General features: G+C 45.1%; 3 protein-coding genes across 12 annotated transcripts in view; 2 read left to right on the plus strand and 1 right to left on the minus strand.

Moving 5' to 3' along the window:
* The window catches only part of CDK2AP1 (cyclin dependent kinase 2 associated protein 1), a 23,399-nt gene extending 15,633 nt beyond the window's left edge, over positions 1-7,766 (plus strand). For 6 of the 7 annotated variants that reach the window (XM_019507146.1, XM_019507149.1, XM_019507142.1 and 3 more), the window contains exons 2-4: positions 2,515-2,621; positions 3,540-3,666; positions 6,832-7,766. In XM_019507146.1, the coding sequence (XP_019362691.1) occupies positions 2,544-2,621; positions 3,540-3,666; positions 6,832-6,899 (273 nt within the window). In that variant the 5' untranslated portion in view covers positions 2,515-2,543 and the 3' untranslated portion in view covers positions 6,900-7,766. Of the gene's footprint in view, positions 1-1,978; positions 2,068-2,514; positions 2,622-3,539; positions 3,667-6,831 lie in introns of those variants that run through there. The other variant, XM_019507147.1, reaches the window with a different exon arrangement.
* A 1,594-nt stretch (positions 7,767-9,360) lies between these two features.
* Positions 9,361-13,419, minus strand: CUNH12orf65 (chromosome unknown C12orf65 homolog). The gene is made up of 4 exons (XM_019506650.1): positions 12,931-13,419; positions 11,097-11,267; positions 10,316-10,633; positions 9,361-9,579 (listed from the first exon to the last, which is right to left on the minus strand). Exons 3-4 carry the CDS (start codon positions 10,595-10,597, stop codon positions 9,361-9,363), a joined length of 501 nt encoding a protein of 166 aa, XP_019362195.1. The 5' UTR covers positions 10,598-10,633; positions 11,097-11,267; positions 12,931-13,419.
* Positions 13,420-13,592: 173 nt separating this feature from the next.
* The window catches only part of MPHOSPH9 (M-phase phosphoprotein 9), a 53,991-nt gene continuing 52,849 nt past the window's right edge, over positions 13,593-14,734 (plus strand). For 2 of the 4 annotated variants that reach the window (XM_019507137.1, XM_019507139.1), the window contains exon 1: positions 13,599-13,890. The gene's annotated coding sequence lies outside the window, so the exon portion shown is untranslated. Of the gene's footprint in view, positions 13,891-14,469; positions 14,491-14,734 lie in introns of those variants that run through there. The other 2 variants (XM_019507140.1, XM_019507138.1) reach the window with 2 other exon arrangements.

The following is a 14,734-nucleotide window of genomic DNA, read 5'->3' on the forward strand; positions in this document are numbered from 1 at the left end:
CCCCCCCCCCCCACCCTGCCGCCCCCAAATTGTCCCCCCCCCCCCCCCGTCTCGGGAGGCACCAGTCGTTCGTGGGTGCAGTCAAACCCTGCTGCCTTGCATGGTGTTTGTAAAGCCCTCAATTCTTGGAGAAAAGATGTTGCCTCCTGCACAGTTGTATCCTGGGTGGTGGTTATAACTTCATACGATTGACTCTGAAATACTGGTTAAGAGCTGGAGGTAGAAACTTTGCAACGAACGGTACGTGCATTTTGTCGGCAACTAATATTACACAGCGTAGGAATAGAAAACACAGTTGAAAAGGTCCCAATGTCTTCAGTAGGGAAGAGGAGTGTCCTTACCTTGTGTCAGCCGAGGTTCGATTGCCAGCTAGGTGTGACATCTTTGTGAAGACAAGGCAGTTCAGATTTTTCATGTGAGTTGGCAGATGGAGGTAAAGACTACGTGAGAGCTGCCATTTGTCTGAACTAAGTAACTGGCATGAAAACTGCAACCTGTCTTGACTAGGTTATTATGCCCTGGTAGCAGGCATGAGGGGAGCGAACACAAGGCCATGACGATACCCTGGGATTGCTGCAAAAGCAGAATGATTCTGCCAAAAAGTATCCCTTTTGCACTCAGGCTTGTCTCTGACGCTTTGACCTCTGGCCTTGTGTTTTCTCTGATAGCATCTTTCCAGGAAGAAAAGAAATCAAGATTAAAACACTCGGCAACAAAAATAGCACATTATAAATTGCACAACTTCCAATCCGAATACTGTAGCTTGTCATTTAAATGCCAACCAAGGTAGGCAAACAAGGCGCATGTCTCCCTTGGGAAGTCAGCGGAAGCATCCCTTGGAGGGAGGTTATAGGAGAGGGACCTGTCCATCAGAAAAGCAGTGTTGGGTCTGAGTGGCCCCTGGAGGAAAAGGACAGGAGGAAAGCAACAGTAGGAGCCAGGAGCATTTGAAGGGGAAAAGGAAAGCAAAGGAGTAGCTAAAACCTATTGGTATAAAGCCTCTTTGAGTCTGCTTTTGCAGTCCTTGCTGGGCCAGAAGTCATAGTGAGGCAAGGCTCTGAACATGGGCAGGGGTGTGTGTGTGTGTGCGAGCGTGTGCTTAATGGTGCATTTTCCTGAAAAGGATGGATGACAGATGATTGAGGAGGCTGTTTCAGTGGGAAGATAAGGAGACAAGATGGATGGGTGCCATTAGTAGACTGTAAAGGGGATGGTGTCTGGGTCTTTAAATCAGGGGGATCTGATGCTGGATTTGTATCCCGGGCATCCCTTTGAACAGTTTGTGGCCCTTTAGGAAAAGGGGGAAATGATTTCCCCCCCACCCCATTTCTCTCCCAAGCACATTAAGAACAAAGACACAAATTTAAAAAACCCACAATGATTTTACCATTGGTGGGACAGATCTTTGATCAATCACCCTGGCAGAACTCATTAAGGAAGGGCCTGTTGGTTAGTTTAAAAAAGCCACATTGATTGATTAATGTAATCCTAAGGGAAACACTTTTTTTGAAGGAGGGTGGGCTTGATGGAGAAGTTCCTGTGCTGTATGAATATCTCACCTTGCTCTCTTCAGGACAAGTCATCCTCCAAAAGCTGCTATGCTTGATGCAGTCTGTCTTTGTAAGGAATTAACTATTTTTTAAACAAACAAGAAGGAGCATTAAACCAATAATTGCTTCTGTTAAGATCCACATTGGGATTTATTGTCCCCCAAAGTAGTGCCTCAGCCAGTAGACACTTTAGGAAACTAAAGCCTGATAGCGAAAAAAGTAAATGTGTGTTTTATATTGAGACTGTTGTATTACAGCAGTGTCGCCACCCCCTGAAGTCTGGAAATCTTAGGAAACATTAGAACTTAACAACCAAAACCCCCCCAAACCGGGTAGTTTTACATTACTTTGGTTTCTTTTTTGCATGGTGTGACCTGACTGGTTAGAAGGGTCTGACATCACAGAAGAGGGTAGAAAATAGCAACAGTATTCACTGCTGATGTCACACAATGAACAGAGGGACCCAGACACTTCATCCGATTGCCACCAGTTCTGAGTTGTGGTCCTGGCAGCAAGGGTAATTTTGCCTTGTCCACTTGATGACACTTTGAGATGTAAAAATTGATCGTAATCTGTGCTGTTAAATTGAAAATAGCTTGGTGTTGGACTTAATTTGTAGGGCATGAGCAAAAATACAGCTCCTCTGTGTTTACAGTAAGTCTGCAGAGCAACCTGCAATGCTATACTGGACTTCCCCTGAACGAGTGCAAAAGCTGTGGCTAATGTTACAGCCTGCACTGTTTTCAAATGTACAGTAGCTGTGAAAGGACTGCTACACTAATCATTGGTACGGTTTCCAATGAATAGTGTGACTCTTAATTGACGTTAGTGGGCTGGGAGAAGAAGAATCAGGTTACGGTTTAAAAAAAGGAGAAAAAAGCCCACTAAACTGAGTCCTAATGTGTATTGACTAATCCATCTTTAGCTAATAAGTCTTGATTTAATTTTTTTTTCCTCTTGGAAGCTGGAAGCGTTCACTCTCCCTCCACAAGTATGGCCACATCTGCACAATACAGACAACTTATAAATGACTACGGACCACCGTCCCTAGGCTACACACAAGGGATGCAGGTAAAATTCTAATTTTTTTTTTTTTAATCTTTCTGGTGACAATGCCCTTGCTCAAGCTAGTAAATTGTACGCTGTTGTCCATGTGCCCTCTCCAGGGCTTGGAAATAAAATCCAAATGGCAAACAGAGTCATTACATGCGTCCTCATGTCATACTAGAATAATTAGAATGCTCATCAGGGATTAGTTAATAGCTGCCCACTAGCCTCTGCTTTTCTGACTCATGGTGAACCGTGATGCGAGTTGTGTTCCAAGACAAAGGTGAGGATATAAAATGAGGATAGCTCGTGATCTGATGTTCAGGGCTGAAACCAACTGAATGCTTACTGTGTTACAAATAATGAATAGTAGCAGTATTGCATTCCTAATTGTTTTCTGTGGGTAATTTAGAATTTCCAGTGTTCTGCACTGCATGAGCCAAGCCTCTTTGTTGGCTGCTACAGGGATCTAACTTCCCACTTCGGGGCAGCTTCTAATGTTTAACAGGGGGAAGGACGCTTTCTTTTGATGTGTAAACCATTTTCTTGTAATTGTGTCCCACTAACTCGCCCCTAGTTTAACTTATTCTGTAAATGTTTTTCTGCCTGTACTAGTACTTAGAGTACAGAAAGTGAAAAGTGTGGTGGAGAGAGAGAGGAGGGGGAGAGGCTGTAACAAGGGGGTTGCATTTGTTAACTCTGTTTGCAGTGCTGTCTAAATGAAATGCTTTACAACCCAAGGCTCCAGTCCTGCAGTTGGGTGAGAAGAGATAATGCACCTGCGCAGCATCTGATTACAAAAGCAGGAGGTACAGCTGCATCATGTTCATAGCCTTCTAAAATTGGCGTGCAAATGGCCAGGACAAGCTCTGTGAAATAGTTGTTCTTTCCAGCTGTTTGTTTTTCACTGTGTAACTCAGATTAACTTCTTTCAAACTGTAGGGTACCAGCAGCAGTCAAGTACCACAAAGCAAATATGCAGAACTCCTAGCTATCATAGAAGAATTAGGAAAAGAAATTAGACCCACGTATGCGGGAAGTAAAAGTGCCATGGAGAGGCTAAAACGAGGTAATTTTTACTAGACATGTAAAACTTATCTGTCTTCTCATGTATATTGCTTACACATTGTTTTCTGACAACCGCAGAGGGCAGACATTTGAGATGTCTTAACTTAGTTAAGTTAGTTAACATAGATGTTGGAATCACTGACATCTATCAAGAGAAACCAGTGCATGGCACAGAGAGGGCTCCAAGTTAGCATAACTGCCCAGCCCCTCAATGTGTCTCGGTTTCTGGTGACGTCAGGCATAACTACAAGGCAAACTTACTAGCAGGGCCGTCCCTGGGGGGCGGTGAATTGGGGCAGCTGTCCCTGGGGGGCAGTGAATTGGGGCAGCCGCTCCAGGTCTTGCGCTCTGGGGGCCCCTGCAGGCAATGCCATACAGGGTAGTGGTGTACCAGCTTGGCTGTAGCCACTGCACGCTGCCAGCTCTGCCGTGGCTGCCACGCACCGCTGGCTCTGTGCTCTGGCCACTTGCCGCCCCCGCCCCGTCATTCACCACCCCCGGCCCCACACGGGCTGATATGCCGTATGCCCCGCACACCCCTAGGGATGTCTCTGCTTACCAGGCAAAACAGCGGTGCCCTTGAACACAGCACGTTGCTCTGCCTGAATTGTCTCCTGGCCCTGAAGCAGTGTAGCTGCATCTGTGCAGTGCTGCAGGTGGGTTCCTTAGCGCAGGAAAGGGCTAATCGGCCCTGTCACTCAGCACTGATTAGCCTGCCTGAAGCACCACATAGATGCAGTTGTGTCATGGGGAGCAGTGCAGTGTGTGCCTGTGAGGATGCTGTTGTTGCCTGGGGTGGTAGGTTTGCTGTGTAGACATGCCCTTAGTCACGTAGGGTCTCTCCTATAGACTTCAAACCACAAATCAAAGGGTCTGTGTCACACCAAAGAACTGTATTCAGCCCAACAAGCCTTAGCTAAATGAGGTTGTGTCAGTGACTTGTATGTTAAGTGGACAGTAGAGAAAAAGGTAACATGCACTCGAGTAGTACAGCAGTACGCTGCAGCAGCAGCTGGCGTCTTACTCTCTCCTGCCCCCAAGTTTGTGATGCTTAGACTCCCATGTGCATTGATAATTGAACATAATTACATTGGAGGGAGCCAGAGGCTCCTGGGGTCTAAGGGCTCTGTTAATTAACTCTACAGCTTCCTTCACGCAGCTAAAAGGGGTCACAAATGTCCTATCCTGGCAGCGGAGGGGAAACGAGACTGTCTATATCTCCCTCTGCAGGACCCATGGGAGGGATGTTCCTGAAGGAATGGGGGCACTCTCACTGCTAGTGTGACCCATGAGGGCGTACGCAGCTGAGTGTAGTTTCCCAGGCTGCCATACCCTATGGCAGCAAGGCATAAAGCCTTTTCCTCCCCTACTCCAGCTGCCTCGATCCACGCATTGAGCTTGGCTCGTACATTCAGGCTGAAGAGAGTATGTGGTTGTAGCAGACATAACTTCACCACCTTGCAAATCCACTCTCTGCTTGCCCAGGACTACAGAGGTTTTATTTAAAGCTCAGCCGTTAATGGGGGAGTAATATATCTGCCGTGACATGCAATAAAATGACTAGTAGCTGTTCTGGGAAAGGATGCTATAAAATCTGCTGAAAAGTGATAAGTGGAATCTGGCTGGACTAAAATCAATGTTGCAGGAGTCACTTCTCTCTTGCATTGGCTGAGTCAATGTCAATAGATCAAGAGTGGCAATAGGCTAATAGGACAACTTGGGAGAGGTCTGGCAAGATGCAGACTGTTAGCGTGAACATCACCTTTACTTCAGCTGCTTGTAAGAGGAAAGTGAGTCGTGCTTTCGGCTATCACAGCAAATGTTTGCGCAGCATGGTTTGAAGATCTAGGTCCTGTCTGTAATGCTGGTAGGTGGCTGTGCAAGTGGCTGATTAACTTGCTAATTTGCCAACGCTGCAAAAATCTACCCCCAGGAGAGGGAATTAACAAGTGTGCACGTGCTTGGGTGGTTTGCAGCAGTGGAAAGGCAGCTGACATACATGGCTCTTCCAGAATAGGACTCCTGCTCACTAGTTTCAAAGCCCACCCAGGTTATCAAGATATAAAATCAACTAATCCCAGTTTCCAACATAACTCAGGGGACCGGACCTGTGCTGCGTATACTGGGCACCTTGACACCTAGTGTGCTGCCTGGAGTATGCATCAGCCTTTCTAGACAGGACGCAAATATTTGCGTGTAGACATGTAACTCTTTTGCAGATCCTTTCACCGTAATGACTTCATGAACAATTCTTCCTTTGGGGACTGTAGCTGGGACCTAAAAGTCTCTGGACTAGCAGTTCTGTGAAGGCAGAGTACCCTGCCTGTAAGGTTTCCCTCCTGTTAAGGAACAGCAGGAGTGAGCTGAGAAATCAGCCTAATCTCTCTTGCTGTACTGCCAAAAAGTACCCTTCTCTGCTGTGGGTAAATCTGGCTATAAAATATCTCTTGTTCCCAACACAAGCTCAGACTTCACTGCTTTTAATGACACTGGGAGCTTGAGTCTAGATTGGCTGCTGGTATTATACCAAGGCTGGGATTTTTCAGAACTCAAGGGAGTTAAGCTCCTGGAAATGTTTCAATTCAAGTCCACTAGATCTGAGCAAGGGTAGAGGCCAGTACTTAAAACGGTGATGGCAGTCTACACTAAAACTCTCCTGGCTGGAGCTGCCCCAGTGTTAATAAAAAGAGGAAATCGCTACAGAAGTTTCCCTTCTCCAGACACCACTCCTTGCAGGGGGCTGCTATTATGGCTTAAATTTTCCAGACACATCCTCTCAGAGCAAATACTACCTCAGGGTTTGATAATCTCACTAAAATGTAATCACTAGTCAAGTGACAACTGTGCAAGACCCCCACTTTTAAAGGTTAGGTTTCTAAATGTAGATAGGCACAAAGTTTAAATCTGACTGAATGTGGAGCTGCCACCTTCAGGGGGCTGAGGACTTTGGTCTGGACCCCCTTCAAACTTCAGATGCCAATTTGGGGGAGAAACTTCTTAGCTGTGGTGGTTTGTGGGGGCTGGGGAAGCTGCCTTCCCTAAGGGGCATTGTGGAAGCTTTGCAAGTTATTTTAGAATGGAAAGGCTGTTTTTTTTTTCCTGTGAACTTTCACTTCCTTAGTTGGCACCTGGATGAGATGCTCAAAAATGTACAATTCTTTTGCAGGCATCATTCATGCTAGAGGATTAGTTCGAGAATGCTTGGCTGAGACTGAACGGAATGCAAGATCCTAGCCCACTAATTCAGTTAAAAGATTTTCCACCTCTTTATGAAGGAAGAGTACTAGTTATTCCCTTGGTGACTTTCAAAACATTCAGATAAATCCTTTTATTTTGAATGTTTTATGTTCCTTTTTTTGCCCTTAAAAATGTAGTTAAGAATGAGAAAAACAAGGATTTTTTTCAACTGACAAGGGTTTGCATTTTTTAAAGATGTTAAACTCCCCAAATTATTTCTAAAGATTGTTGAGGCTGAACTGCATGCAAAGGAATGCTTTCTATCCCTCAGGCTATACTTCACTTCCCTTCCTATTCAGCCGCAGTCTCATTCTTTTTTTTTTTTGCCTATTCACGTAACCCCAAATTGTCAAGCTTCCATCCTTTGACATAATCTCCAAGGATTTTTTTAAATAAATGCAGAGATAGCACGTTTTACCTAGTAGTCTGCTATATCACACAGTGTCATACAGCATAGATTCCCGCTTAGAAATAACCCTTTTTTTGCATAAGCATTTGCATGATTGTTAGTACTTTGGAGTCCATTTAAAGTGCATGAGTTATACAGGAGGTAGGGCAACCTATTAAACAATAACAAGGTCCCAGAAAACTAATTTTCACACTAAGGCTGAAGATTTCAGTTGCAAGTTTGCCTAAAAAAAGAAAAGAAGAAAAAAAAAAATTCTGGATAAATGACTAAAACTGTTATTTGCATCTTTGTATGTATTTATTACTTGATGTAATAAAACTTATTTTCATTAACAATTTGTATTAAAACCATGTAGAGTGCCTTTAATCCACCTCATGTTAAATGTACGAAAGAACCTGGTTAGATAGGTAAAGGTTTAACTTTCATGTGTGAGGCTCAAATCTGGGAACAGACTAGAGAACACGACTGAACGCAGCTAGAGATGCTCCGTCCATGGCATAGTTGGATGCAGGCAGGCAGTCCCTGCAGGAAGGAGGTAAGGCTGTTTGCTGTCTCCATTCCTCTTCCTAAAGAACAACTAACCCACTGCACCCACAAATCTTCTTAAGTGCCACAAATGTCCTTTTGGAAGCCCTCTCCCTACCCTTTCACTGCTGGAGCATAGCTTGTTGTAGCAATCCATGGTACATGCATGAGAGACGATAAAAGTTCCAGACACGACTAAATTTTTCTTCTTTAAGAGGAAGATCAGTCAAACATCTCTGGATTCAAATCAGCATTTATGCGACAACACACTATAACTACTCCCAATCAAATAACACTAGAGACATATTTCAAACAAGACCGAGGACCCTTTGAGGTAAAAGTTCATACACGTAATATAATGTTCTGTTTTGCTATATCAAAACTCTGCACGATAAATGAAGCTGTGAATTATTTATTACTGAAGGTAGATGTTTAGTATACAATGGAAACCCAAAGAAAGGAGGCGACACTGGTCAGTACTAAGACTAAACACAATTTCATAGATTTCACAGACATTTGGGCTAGAAGGGACCTCAGAAGATCAGAGTCCAGCCCCCTACCCCAGGGGCAGGAAGTCAGCTGGGGTCATAGGATCCCAGCAAGATAAACATCCAAATTTCTCTTGAAGGCGTTCAAGGTAGGTGCCTGAACCACCTCTGGCAGCAATCTATTCCAGACCTTGGGGGCTCAGACAGTAAAGAAATTCTTCCTTATGTCCAGCCTGAAACAGTCACAGAGGAGTTTGTGACTGTTTGACCTTGTCTTCCCTTGGGGTGCTCTGGTGAGCAGATGTTCTACCAGATCCTGGTGAGCACCCCTGATAAACTTACAGGTGGGGAAAGGGACTGTGTTGCTTAAGAATATTTAAGATTAAGCCCTTTTTCTCTCCACAGTTGATTTTTCAGTCTACAGTATCCTCCACTTCTTTGTGTAAGAACAAGGTATTATTCTATTGCTGGTTTATTCGATATCTTGTAGTTTATGAAGGCAATTCTGACTTCAGTAGGAATACTGCCTGTACAATGATTATGGGTTGTCCTATGTTTTAGTGATGCCCGCATCTTTATGTAGAGGAAACTTAAGCATCGGACTAAAAGAGATGATTATATGCCTAAATCCTCACACTCTGAAAAGACTATTCTTAGCCTATTGTGTTTTTTCTTATTCTATCTCCATGGACTATATAGAAGACAAAAAAAAAAAAAAAATCAGTAAGATGCACAGCAACAAGGCCTAAGTGATTGTGTTGCTTCTTTTACCAAAACTGCCTTAAACTCAGCATGAATAGTTGGTTAACTGTTGAATGTGGGGAATGAGGCAGTGGATTGAGGCTGAGAAGTGATTGTTGTTAGCCAGTGGTTAAATGCCTTGTTTTATGCTAACGGACACTCATTCATTACTCAATATTTTCAGTGGTGTTTGCGAAGTCCTATGGTGTCAAAATGATGGAAAAATTAACACATTTGCTGTTTTCAGGGGAACTGGTAAAGTCAGTCCTTCCTCTAAGTAGCCATATCACTTCATTCACAGTTCCTTGTTCTCCAGTTCTTGCATTTCTTTAAATTGTTTTTTCCTTTCCAGGTTTTCCTTTGCTTTTCTTTTCTTCTCTTGCTTTTTGTTCCCTGCTTCCATCTTCTCTTTGAAAACATCGCTATCTTCACCTTTGTAAAATAGGTCAACTTTTTCTTGCAGTATCTCTCTAGCTCTCTTTCGGTTCAGCTCCACTGATCTAGTTTGATGACACTGAAAAATACAGTTGGATATTTTTTATTCCGAATGTAATTTCACTTAGAAACACTTTTTTCCTTTTATTATGTATGCTGTACTAACATAGGGTCTGATTTTACAGCCCTCAACTCATGGGAATTACTGCATTAACTCCTCTCTTCCTTCCCCCGAGCCTGGGAAACTAATATTTGAAGTTTCAGAGTTATTAATGTAAGTGGACAAGCAAACAAGAAAACACCTGTCATAACAGTTTCTGAAGGGTTATGACGTCTCTCTCTTTAACATGATAATGAGCTTCAAAATCATTCCTCACGTATTATTTCATTTGAACTAGTAATCAAAATAATGTTTCAAAGAACTAGCCTCTCTGCTACAGCAGTAAAAAACCACAAAGAAGCAACACACACACACACTCCCTCCCCCACATTTACTGGCAGCTAGATAACATAATGCTCAGGTTTTTGCAGTGTTTAATATTTAAGGATCTTGTAAGTCTGACCCCCTGCCTTCTTTCTTCAAGGCATCCTGAGCTGCTTTCTATCCCTAGCTTTCTATGATTCTGTAATCTAATTTTAATAAAGGTGGCCTTAAAAGTGCTGGGAAAAATAAAGCAACATACATCAACTGTAAATATCAAGACAGAAAAGTTAGAACTTTAGGATTTTATATTGGCTTAAACCACTAGTTCACAGCTTTGCCAGCAGGCTATTGCCAAGCTTCTTTACCACGCAAAGCACTACCACATAATTACCTTGACTACAATCCCAGATGGAATGTGCTTCAAGACAACACAGTTGTTTGTTTTATTAGTTGCTTGGCCTCCAGGGCCACTACCTCTTACAAACTGTTCTTCTAATTCTGTCTCACTTAGTGCAAGAAGATCACGAGAAGTCTTCTTCCCTGCTACTTGGAAGAGAGGCACAGACTGCCTGGGGGATAAAAACAGTTGCTTCCTCAAAGTCCATGGCCTCCAAGATACCACACCTATTTTAAGCAGCCAGGTCATAGAGTAAAATAAGCCTAAATTGTTCATAAAGAATTGGAGACAAGAGTTCCCCTTCAATAGAACCTGAAATAGAAAAAAAAGAAAGATACAAATCTTGTTTTAACATTATAATACATCTGCAGCTATTGTAGATAATACACAGGCACTTCATGTTAATCTAAAGTATCCTGTAGGATGTTGCAATTTGCAACAAAAAAGTGAGACTCTGGAATAGTAAGAATTCAAACAAACTGATGTGAGGCTGCAACATTCTTTCTTAAACTAGCCAAAAGTTAACCTGCTACTCCTAAAAGGGATCTGTATAATGGCAACAAGTTGAGAGGAGACTAAAAGCTGCTTGCACAAAAGATGTAAATTTGGGGGCATTCCTTGGTTCAGGTGGAATGCAAACTACTTGCATCGTCCTTGTAGCTTTTCAGGACTCTACTTTTTAAAGTGGTCCAAAGTACCAGTTGCATGAAAGGCAACATGTTATGGGTTAAATTCTAGCTCTGCTAAAATATTTGGGGCCAGAATACTTCCTTACCTAAGGTGACAGAGACTTAATGAGAAGAGGAGGTTAAGTACACACCTACAATCAGATTTGTAAGCCTCCCATTGAGTCCACATTTGCTTTTTCTGGCAGTGGGAGGCATAATTCCACCTTCACAGAATACCTTTGCGGTCCAGAGGGAGGACAAGTCCTGGTACAAAGACTCTGTTGGGTCAAGGAAGGCAGGTCTAAGTCATAGCAATACCAGTAGAAGCCCTCCTGCTGGAGGATTCCTGGGAAATGCAGTAGACTAGCACATCCCCAGCTGACTCTCCCCTACTACTTCAGTAATGCTGGCTCCACAACAGAGCAAGACTGCAACTCCCCACCATACTAGCACAGACTGTGGAATGAATCTGTCCCATGGACCAGATGATTTCAGGAGAAGGCCCAATCAAACCAAAACTTGAGCACTTCGTCAGGAGTTGAACAGAAACGGTGTACTCAAGATTACAACGAACATCCCCAGCTTTTCTTGCACAAGAACCCTGGGCGTATGTGTGTTTCTTTGCAGATATACACCGGCTCCTGGCAGAAAGTGTTGATAACTAAGGTGACCCAGCTAATGAGAACTCAATTTAATTTCTCTGCAGACTACAATAAAATTAGCTAAGTTTCAATGTTTCAAGTTAGTGACATAACGGCAATGAAAACCGGCCTAGGCTTGTCAGGCAGAAAATGACTCTTTGCTAGATAATAACATACCTGGCTGAGAGACCTCCAAGCACCATGTAGGTGGTACAGAAAGCGACTGAAGTTAGCAGTTTGGCTGATGATGCATTATACTGACTATACTAGAACAATGCCCTGTTATTTTTCAAATAAAACACAAGGGTCATTACCAGCCAGAACTTTTAATACTATGCAGAACTTTTTGGGCAATCATAATCACATTACTCAAGTTTCAAGAAGGAGCAAAATGCATTCTACCTCTATGAATTTCACTTGCAAAAGTTCATCTTCATTTTCTATTTTACACTGCTGTGTCATGTGGTGCTAAAGACATGTTCAGTCCCCCAGACGGAAGCATTTTGATGCTGGATGCTAATAACTTTCTACCTATACCCTGTACAATTTTACACAAAACACCTTGGGGTGGTTTGGGAACAGCAATAATACTGCATTAATGATTAATATCTCTATAAAAACCAAATAGAAATGACATTGTGACCACTAAACAGAGTATTTTACAATGTCACCACTTAGCTCAAGTTTACGAACAGAAAACAAATTTTTTTTTTTTTTTTAAACTTAAAACTTGTTTGGTCCCATCTCCAATTTTTTAAGTATACTGAAGCACCATATTAGTTAGAGGTCTTTGCTGTTACAGTCTTTGTTGGCTCTACTAAAGGCGTTTCCCAGATTTGTCAATTTTATTCCAGACTAATCTTGTTGCTGTGGTGTTTAGTACTCATCCGACTGATGGGACTCCACTCCCAAGTAACTTTCCCCTTCCCAGCCCTAGACCTACATCAAAACTGGTTCTTTCAGAGTTTAAAACAAACCAATCGTGGAGCAAATGGGCTTTAAGGATGAAAATACAACTCAACCTCCCCGTCCAGGTCAGGGCTTTGATACGTTTAGACCGGCAAGCGTGGGAAGGAAGTCACCGTGCAGGTGACTTCAATACCATTTATTCTTCTGAACAAAAAAAAACAATTTGATGGCACAGTCTACAGGTTTAAACCCAAGAATAAAGGGCTTTCATATGCAAGCCACCTGCTCCACACTGCTTTTAAAAGTGTGTTAGCTCTCTAATATCTGTACCTCCTTGTAAGAGAGAAGTATTAAGGGAATGAAAAAGATAGCCCCCACCCCTAAACCTTACTGTTGTTACCGGCCACTTGGTGGCACTAGCAACTAAATGATGGGAGTGAAGCATTTTGTTGCAAACCGCACAGCAGTGCCGGCCTTAGAGGGGGGCAAACCTAGGCCCCACACTTTAGGGGGCCCCTAAATTTTGCAACAAGTGTCTGACTTGCTGATGGGTCATGAAAGTTAACCCCTAAGTGCCCCCCCCCGCACTTTAGGGCCCGCCCCCACATTTCGCAACGAGTGTCCGACTTGCTGATAAAAGGCTTAGTTTTTATGACCTAAGGCCCCCCACACTTTAGGGGGCCGCAAAATTTTGCAACAGGTGTCCACTTTGCTGATCGGTCATCCAAATTCAGCCTCTCAGGGCGGACGCAACAGGTGGGTGCTCCGAGGCGTCGCTTCAGCGCGAAGGGAGACCGGGGCGGGATGAGCCTCCGGGGAGGTCACCGCCGGGGCGCTCCCAGGGGCCCCCGCGCGGCGACGGTTTAACAGCCCCCGCGGGCCGTTCTTACCTCAGGGAGTAGGCCGAGCGCCCAGTGGGCATGCGCAACGCGCCATTCACTTCCTCGTCGCTTCAGTGGTCCCCTCCCCGCGCATGCCGGCCTAAAGCTGTAGCCTGTCAGCCAATCACGGGGGTCGTCTCACGCACCCGCTTCCCTTGCAGCCAATCGTCTGCCGGGAGCCTGTCCGGCGCGTAGCCGGACGGGCCAATCAGGACATGGAGGAGCACATCGCGCATCTTCCTCGACTTCAGCCAATCGGCGCGCGGGCCCGGGCCTGGCGCGTGGCCCGGCAGGCCAATCTCCGCCAGGGACGCCTCCTGGCGTGCCCTTTGCCCTCTCACGTTCGAATCCCCGCCGCCAATCGCGGGGCGGACAGAGGCAGCTCGCGCTTGTTTACTGCCTAACGGCCGCCGGAGAGCACTTCGCCCCCCGCCAAGTGCACGCGGCCTGCTGAGCGCGCAGACATGCAGGTAGGAGCGTAGCGACCCCTAGCACGCACCGGGTCACACTTGGCGCCCCGACGGGGGCAAGCTGCCCCGTTCCCCCTTCCCCCACCGCTGCGTCCTCATTTATACCACTGGCCCCGCCTCTACTTTTGAGTGGCTGGCTTGCCAGCCAACCAGCAGGCTGCGGCGCTGTCAACATTCCAGAACACGGCGGAGGGCTATCCAATGAGGGGGCGGGGCGGGGCTCTAGTTGAGAACTTGGGACGGGCCGGGAGGTGGAGGTGGGCGAGAGCGCGGCGGCGGGGGCGGGCTGTGGGTTTTTGGCCTGGGTCACAGAGCCCGACGTGCCCCATGAGACCCAGGAACGATTCCTACCCTATGAAATATCAGAGTATGACATTTGTAAGGAGCTGGACACTGTTAAGCAGCAGAGCAATGGCCTGTTCTCCCCTGTGAAATTAGTGCTGTGGCGCATCATGGACCGCCAGTTTAGAAAAGGAGAATAAAATCCCAAATGCAGTGGCTGAAAAGCAGCAGCTACTGCACGGTTGGAGCCTAGAAGAGCAATGGCGACCTGCTGTTTTGTTTTTTGCTTCGTAGTTTTATTAGCAGACGTGTAAAAACGTAAGTGATTCACTTGGGTTTAAAATGCTGGACTGGGTTGCAAAGGTCAACCGTTACTGTCCCCATGGACAGAAGGGGCAGGCAAAGTCTGGCCAACAGGCTGGATTGGACTGCGACGGACTCCATTTCCCAGCAGCCCTTGCCTGTGTCGCTGCAGCCAGTTTCCATGGAGACCTCAGCAGTCTGGGGCTGTGAGGGTGGGGCTAGGGTTTCCATGGAGACAGGCCCCAGCAGTGCTGGCAGG

Source organism: Gavialis gangeticus, unplaced genomic scaffold (assembly GCF_001723915.1).
Source record: "Gavialis gangeticus isolate Ggan-Ray unplaced genomic scaffold, GavGan_comp1, whole genome shotgun sequence".
NCBI lineage: Eukaryota > Metazoa > Chordata > Crocodylia > Gavialidae > Gavialis > Gavialis gangeticus.